Source organism: Sylvia atricapilla, unplaced genomic scaffold (assembly GCF_009819655.1).
Source record: "Sylvia atricapilla isolate bSylAtr1 unplaced genomic scaffold, bSylAtr1.pri scaffold_172_arrow_ctg1, whole genome shotgun sequence".
In the NCBI taxonomy this organism is placed as follows: Eukaryota; Metazoa; Chordata; class Aves; order Passeriformes; family Sylviidae; genus Sylvia; species Sylvia atricapilla.
In genome coordinates this window covers 17,466-25,252 of record NW_027077101.1, presented here as the reverse complement: position 1 = coordinate 25,252, position 7,787 = coordinate 17,466, and the positions used below count along the sequence as shown (strand labels likewise).

At 65.3% G+C, this 7,787-nt stretch overlaps 1 protein-coding gene across 1 annotated transcript; it reads left to right on the top strand.

The window, feature by feature from the left end:
• The first annotated feature begins 460 nt into the window (after positions 1 to 460).
• LOC136374877 (retinitis pigmentosa 1-like 1 protein) lies at positions 461 to 2,351 on the top strand. The gene is made up of 6 exons (XM_066340263.1): positions 461 to 491; positions 588 to 724; positions 830 to 1,792; positions 1,908 to 1,999; positions 2,086 to 2,151; positions 2,231 to 2,351. The coding sequence occupies exons 1-6, from the start codon at positions 461 to 463 to the stop codon at positions 2,334 to 2,336; spliced, it is 1,395 nt and encodes a 464-aa protein (XP_066196360.1). The 3' UTR covers positions 2,337 to 2,351.
• Positions 2,352 to 7,787: the final 5,436 nt, after the last annotated feature.

Genomic DNA, 7,787 nt, shown 5'->3' with positions numbered 1-7,787 from the left:
TATCCCGGTTTATCCTCACTCACTTCCTGCTCCGCCGGCCGCTGTCAACAGCCCGCGCTTTACAGCAGCGCCGTCGCAAAAGCCGCTGTCGCAAAAGCCTCTGCGGTCGCGTCTCGCTTTGCGGCGCGGGAGAACTACAACTCCCGGCGTGCCCCGCGGGCAGGGAAAAGGCGGGAAAAACGTGAGGGGGGGACGGTGGAGATAATTCCCCGAGGTGGAAAATGGGGTGGAAATCGGCGGAAATTCCACGGTTTTCACCTCAGGCCCGGAGGGTTTGGGTCTTTCTGTTGTGGCTGTGCCTTTGTGGGATTTAGGGGTATTGATTGGGCTGACAGGGGCGGGGTGGAGGGAAATGGCCGCTTGGGGCCTGAGGGAAAATAAGGAGGCGTGAGTGGGAGTAATAATGGAGAGCTGCGGTAATTTGAGGCTACTCAAATTGTCCCTCCCAGGTAGCGCCGAGATGGGGAAGCGCAGGACCCGCCCAGTGCCAGGTAACAGGGAAACAACAGCCCAAATTGTCCCAGATTGAGCCCAAAATGACCCTTCCCCACCAAAACCGAGAGTCCCTTTGCCCGTCCCCACAACAGGCGACGGGAAATTCCACGCTCCCAAAGCCAAGCGGGTCCTTCAGGAGGCTCCAGGAGCCGCTGCCGTGGTCATTCCTTCCCAGAGTGGTGATCCCAAAGGAATTCCTGTGGGAGAGCACGGAGCTGGATCCCCACGGGTATGGAGAACCTCCAGCACGGTGTTTTCACACCAAGCAGAGGGGAAAACTACCCCAAAGTGGCGGTTTTAATGTGGTTTTTTTTTTTTTTTTTTTTTCTTTCAGGAGGAGAGAGACAAGGAAATCACAGCGCTGGAATCACCAAAACAGGGCGTTTCCGACCAGATGGAAGAGAATAATCGTTTGGAATTGCCCCAGCTGGGAATTTTGGAAGCGGATGGGACAGGAGAGGATGAGCTGGAGTCACCAAAACCAGGAATTTTGGACGGGGCAGGAGAGAATTGTCCAGAATCACCAAAACCAGCAATTTTGGAGGTGGATGGGGCAGGAGAGGAGCCCCCAGAGTCAGTGAAACATGTAATTTTGGATGGAATGGGACAGAATCATCTGGAATCATCTCAGCTGGGAATCTCGGAGGGGAATGGAGCAGCAGAGAAGCAGCTGGAGTCACCCCAGCTGAGAATTCCAGAGGCAGATGGGGCAGGAGAAGAGCAGCTGGAGTCACTGAAACCGAGAATTTCGGATGGAACGGGAGAAGATCAGCTGGAATCACCAAAACCAGGAATTTCGGAGGTGGATGAGACAGCAGAGGAGCAGCTGGAAACACCAGCAGACAGAATTTTGGATGGGACAGGAGAGGAGCATCCAGAGGCGGCACAAACAGGAATTTCAGAGGCAGACGAGGCAAGAGAAGAGCAGCCAGACCCACTGAAACAGGGAGTTTTGGATGGGGCAGAAGAGAACCAGCCGGAATCACCGAAACAAGGGAATTCTGGAGCACACAGCTCCAGCCCTGAGCACACGGTGACAGCCCCTGTGGAGAGTTTGGAGGTGCCAGATGCAGCAGGAGAGGAGGAAGAAGGTGCCCTGGAGGAAGGATGTGGCACTGGGGTTGCTCCGAGCGTGGACACAGCGTCCCCAGATCGTCCCGGCGACGCCCAGAGCGGCAGAGGGGATGCAGAGAGCAGGAATTCCCAGGATGGGATCCCAGGATTAGATCCAGCAGCCACCAGCACCGAGCCCCAGGACCACGGGGAAAGGAGCAGCCCAGAGCTCCCAACAGAGAAGGTACAATTGGGGTCGAGGGGCTCCTCCCCATGCTTATGGGAACCCAGAGACCCCTCCCCAGCTCAGCTGGGACCCTCCCCAGGGGGACAGACCCAGCTCCTTTCTTTCCCTGCAGCCATTTCCAGACGCCGCTGGGCAGCATCTGGACACCACGGCCCAGATCCAGGCCGGATCCACGGGGAACAGCCCAGCACAGCCACGGGAAAGGTGAGTGGATCCTGCAGGAATAACCCCTGGTTTTGATTGAAACCCCTGAGGTGGGGAGCAGGAATTGACTGTCCTTCTCCCCGCAGCGCCACGGAGCCGCCGGACGCCAGCGACGTCATCCGCGGGCTGATCCGGGAGCTCTCAGACCTCAAGTAAGTGTTAAATCCGTGGTTTTTTTCCCTGGAATCGGGGGTCCAGCGCCCTTTGGGTGACGCCCGTGTCCCCCCACAGCCGCCTGGCCATGGGTGCCCACAGGGGACTGGAGCTGCTCCGGAGGCCAAAGGCACGGCGTGGCCGGAGGCCAGCGCTCAGTGGAAGCCGCTGGAAGGAGGGGTAGGGACATCAGGAATAACCATTTTTATTGATGGAAACAACGGGAATAAACCAGCCTTCCTCTGGAGAATGGTTCCAGCGCTGACTGCTGGGCTCTTCCAGCCGTGGTGGGTGAATAAATCACGCCAAACTCATCCAAAACAGGAATTAATGGTTCCTGGGATAAAGGCTCCAACACTTGGAGCAGCGGCTCCCTCCCAGTCCCTTTCTGGCCTGGGATGAACCAAAACTCACAATCCAACCCAAAACTTCCAGTAACAGCTCCAGCACCCGGAGCACTGACCCCTTCCCAGCCTGGGATTAACCAAAACTCAACCATCTGACCCAGAACATCTGCTGATGGCTCTAGCACATGGGGGACTGGCCCCTTCCCAGCCTGGGATTAACCAAAACTCAAAACTCCAACCTCAAACCTAACACAAAACTCAGAACTGGCCCCACTGGCAGGGCCCAAATCTGGCCGGGGAGAATCTTCCGGAGTCCCACGGTGTCAGGAGGTGGCACAGAGTCACACAAACTGGGGACACTGGTCCTGCTGGGCAGCGCCGAGCCGTGGTCTCATCCTCTGAGGAAGTCTCTGGAAGAGAAGCCAGGAGAGGTGGGAACACCAGGAAGCATCAGCACACACCCCTGATTAGTGCAGAATCCCATCCTGGATAAATCCAGGCTCCAGGCATGTCCCCTAACTTATGTCACCTGTTTCCCAGTGCCTCCTGCTTCCCTCAGCTCTGGCTCCTTGGTGAGATTCCCTCATGGGAATCCTGCTCCTGGATAAATCCAGGCTTGGATCCAAAACCCCTCAGTAGCTGCACGGGGACATGGACTCTCCCATCCTTTAGCTACTTCCCAGTGTTCCCTTTGGTAGCTCCGATTCCCTGCCCACATTCCTCTGGGGAATCTGGCTAAACCCAGGTCTGGGTGCAGCACAATCCACCAAACCCCACACCCGTGTGGGGATGCGACATCCTCCATCCCTCACCTACTCCCTGGCGTCCCTCCGCAGTGCCCATTCCAGATTCCTCAGGGGAATGAATCCCAGCCCTTGGATGCTGCCACACCCCACGGATACCTGCACGGTGACACAGGAACCTCCATCTCGGCTACATCCTGGTGTCCCTCTGCCTCTTGCCGGCGTTCCTGGCGTGCGCCGGGCGGGAGTAGACGGAGGTGTAGCCGCGGTGCGTGAGGGGACAGAAGCGGCGCGTGTGGGCCTGGTCCTGCGTGGCCCCGCACTGGGGACACACGTAGCTGCGCAGCACGGGGCACTGCAGGCGGCCCTGGGCGTCCCGCAGGCTGTGGCTCCGGTACATGCCCGGCGCCTCCCCGTTGTGCTGGCAGAACGAGCACGGAGCCAGCCTGGCGCCGGGAGCTGCGCCGGGAGCTGGACCGGTACTGGGGGCTGGACCAGTACTGGGAGCTGGACCAGGAGCTGGACTGGTACCGGGAGCTGCATCGGGAGCTGCACCAGCACCGGGAGCTGGCCTGGCACCGGGAGCTGGACCAGCACCAGGAGGTGGACCAGCACCGGGAGCTGCACTGGAACCAGGAGCTGGACCAGCACCAGGAGCTGCACTGGTACTGGGAGCTGGACCGGTACTGGGAGCTGCACTGAAACCAGGAGCTAGCCCAGCACCGGGAGCTGGCCCAGCACACAGAGCTGGCCAGGCACCGGGAGCTGGACCGGCACCGGGAGCTAGCCCAGCACCAGGAGCTGGCCCAGTATCAGGAGCTCGCCAGGCACCGGGAGCTGGCCCATCACACAGAGCTGGACCAGAACCAGGAGCTGCACCGGTACCAGGAGCTTGCCAGGCACCAGGAGCTGGACCAGCACCGGGAGCTGCACCGGTACCGGGAGCTGGCTCATCACACAGAGCTGACCTGGCACCAGGAGCTCGCCAGGCACCGGGAGCTGCACCGGCACCGGGAGCTGGACCGGTACTGGGAGCTGACCTGGCACCAGGAGCTGCACTGAAACCAGGAGCTGGCCCAGCATCAGGAGCTGGCCAGGCACTGGGAGCTGGCCAGGCACCAGGAGCTCGCCAGGCACCAGGAGCTGGACCAGCACCGGGAGCTGCACTGGAACTGGGAGCTGGCCAGGCACCGGGAGCTGGCCCATCACACAGAGCTGGCCCGTCACACGGAGCCAGCCCGGCATGTTGAGCTGGCCCAGCACACGGAGACGGGGTCCCCGGTGGCGCCGAGGTGTCCCCAAGGCCTGCAGAGTCACGGAAGAGCTGGAGCACCAAGGCCCCCAGCCCCAGGTAGTCCCGCCACATGTCAAACTCCCCCGTGGGTTCCACGCGTGGCGGCGGGACGGGGCTCTCGGCGCAGCGTGGGCTGGGGTACCCCGGGGGTCTCTCTCCAGGGCCGGGCGGGACAACGCGGCTTGGCGGCGGCGCCTCAGGTGTGGCGCGGGGACAGGTGCCACCGCCGGCGTCACCGGCGCTCCGCTCGCAGCGCATGGCTGGGTGCGCCTCCTCTCTCCCGGCGCCGGCGGAGCCCCCGGTGCTCCCGGCGTGGCTCGGGGCTGCTTCAGCCAGCGTTCCCGACGGCGTGGGTGCGGTTGGACACCTCACCGCTCTCTCCCGCTCCTCCAAATTCTCCCGACCTGCTGCTACCGAAGTCTCTGGCTCTCCGCTCCCGGTGCCCGCGGTTCGGGCCTGGACGCAGCTGCCGAGTGCTCGGTCCCGGTACCGTCCGTTTCCCACGTGCTCCCCGCCGCCGGGGTCATCCGTCCGTAATGGCCGTGTCTGGGCCGATGTCCCCTCCCGACAAGAAGGCGCCGGGGACTTGGCTGAATCATGGGCTCCCAGGGGTTGGGGTTGATGGCCCCGCAGTTTACCTAAATCGCTGCCCAAAAGCTTCTCCCCGCCGCGGGGCATTTTTCCGCACTTCCGGGAGCGGCGGCGTTTTAAGGGAAAAAACGGGGATTTTGGTGCTGAGGGGCTCTGGCGCCGCGCAGGGACTTCATGGCTGCTCTTGGCAGGGGAGATCCATGGGGTTGGGAAATTCCTGCCCAGCGAGGATCACCGGGATCCTCGGGATGCTCCGGGGGGCCACGCGACACACTCGAAGGTCGGCGGTTTTGCCCTAAACTCACCGATAACCTCTACAAAACTGGAATTCACCGGCAGGATCTGGGCCCTGGCACTGTCCCCCATGCCCTGGTGGCACAGAGGATCCAACACCGTCCTTTTTCCACCAGGATCCAGCCTGGATTTCCCCGTTTCTCATCCAGCGGGGCCCGGGGGGTGTCCTCCATCCCCGCGGGATGAGAAACGGGGAAAAGGGAATAAATCAGGGGGGGCGTCAAAAATTCCCCCCGGATTTGACCCCAAGGTGGCTCTTGTCCCCGGACGCCCCCGGGGCTGGGTGGGATGGCAACTGTGAGACCCCCCCGGTGTCCCCAGGTGTCCTCAGGTGTCCCCAGGTGTCCCCCGGCTCTGACGGAGGTGTGGGGGGGCAGCTCAGCCCCGCCCATTGGCCGCACGCTCCTCCTCCCCGGTGCAGCCCCGCCCCCTTCCGCTCAACCACGCCCTCTTCGGCCCAGCCCCGCCCTCTCCCGCTCAGCCACGCCCCCTTCCGCTCAGCCACGCCCTCTTCTGCCCAGCCCCGCCCCCTTCGGCCCAGCCCCGCCCTCTTCGGCCCCGCCCCGCCCCTTTAAAGGCGCCGCCGTTAACCCCTGCGGGCCCGGCCGGGGGAGCTCGGAGGGGCTCTGGAGAGCGGGAGCCCCGTGTCGGACCCCCGAGCGGACCCCAACCAGCGCGGCACCTCGCCCCCCGAGACACCTCCGGGGGGCTTCGTGGCCCGGCACAGCCTGGCACGATGTGAGCGGGGAAACTGAGGCACGGCAGGCGCGGAAGGGCCGCACGTGCGATAGCACACGGTGGCACATGGGCCACCCCAGCGCCGCTGCCCCGGTGGTCCCGGGGGTCCCGATGGTCCCTGTGCCCTATCCCGGGGGTCCCCACGGCCCTTCCCGGTGGTCTCGGTGCTCGCAGCGATGCCACAAGCCCCGGGCCGGCCCCGCCCGGCTGCGGTGACTCACCGGCCCCTACAAGCCGGGGCTTGACGCCGAGACGGGCCGGGGGGGGGACACGGGGAGACGGCGATGCCCACCCAAACAGCCGGGAGGGGCCCTGAGGGTTTTGGGGAGGGGTCTGCGGGGGTGCCGGGGGGGGGGCCCGTTGCTGTGAAAGCGCCTTTGTTCGGACCCGCCGATCCCACCCCGGGGTGACTCACGGGCGCGTGGCTGGGCCCTGAGTCACCCCCCGTACCCCCACCCGCGGCACCGGGGGCCCCGGGGGCTCCTCCCCGCCTTCCCCCGCCGCACCGGGACCCCTCGGGGCGCCCCCCGACCGCAGCGGGGGCATCTGGGGACTGGCGAACATTCCGGGGTGCAGGCGGGTGTGGGGGGCGCACAGAGCGGCCAGGAGGGCACCTAGGGGTGCAGTGGGGGGCCCGTGGGTGCTAGGGGGCCCGTGGGTACCATCACCCCTCTGCCGCGTGTTCTGGGAGGGGCCGGCCACCCTCTTCCTCGCTGGGGACACCCCCGGGACGTCCCCCCCCCCCCCACGGGGGACACCCCCCGGCCCGGGGACGGTCCCCTGGGCAAGCCCCGGCCCCCGCAGGGCCGCCCCCGGTGGCCCCGCCCGGTGCTGCCGGGCCCGGGGCTGCCGGTGACTCACGGCCGTGACTCAGCCCCGCCAAAACATCGTCGCACGGCAACGCCAGGACCCGCGACAGGGACCCACGGGGAACCCGCGGCTCTGCCCCCCAGCGACCCACTGCGGGGACACACAGCCCCACTCCAGCGCGGCCACCGGGGTCCCTGGAGGGGGGACACAGCCAGAGGTGGCTGGGGACGCTGGGGGGCTCCGGGGTGTCCCCGGGGTCTGGGGGGATCCAGTGGATGTGGGGCGTCCCGGGCTGAGGAAGGAAGGAGCCAGGAGGGAGCGTCACGGGGAGGAAAGGGAAATCCCTGCCCAGTGCTCCCAGTCCCCGCAGCCCAGTGCTCCCAGTCCCCGCAGTGCCAGGGGCTCCCTGGGCACACCAGTGCCGTGCCATGTCTGTGCCATGTCTGTGCCATGTCTGTGCCGTGTCACTGACACACGCGAGCCGCCTTGCTCCGTGTCCGTGCCACGCCAGGGAACACGCGTGTCGGTGCCCTGTCGCTTTGTGCCTGTGACAGCCGCGTGTCCCCGGCGGTGCCAGCCGTGCCGTGCCGTGCCGTGCCGGTGCCGTGCCGTGTCCCCGGCGGTGCCAGCCGTGCCGTGCCGTGCCGTGCCGTGCCGTGCCGTGCCGTGCCCGGGCCGGGCCCCGCCGCCGCTCCCGGCCGGGCTGACTCAGGCGGGAGGAATGTGCCGGCGGCGCGTGGGCGATGGCCCGGCTGCTGCCATTGCCTAGAAAGGGCATCGCCGAGCCCTGGGCCACGGCGAGCCCGCAGCGAGCCCAC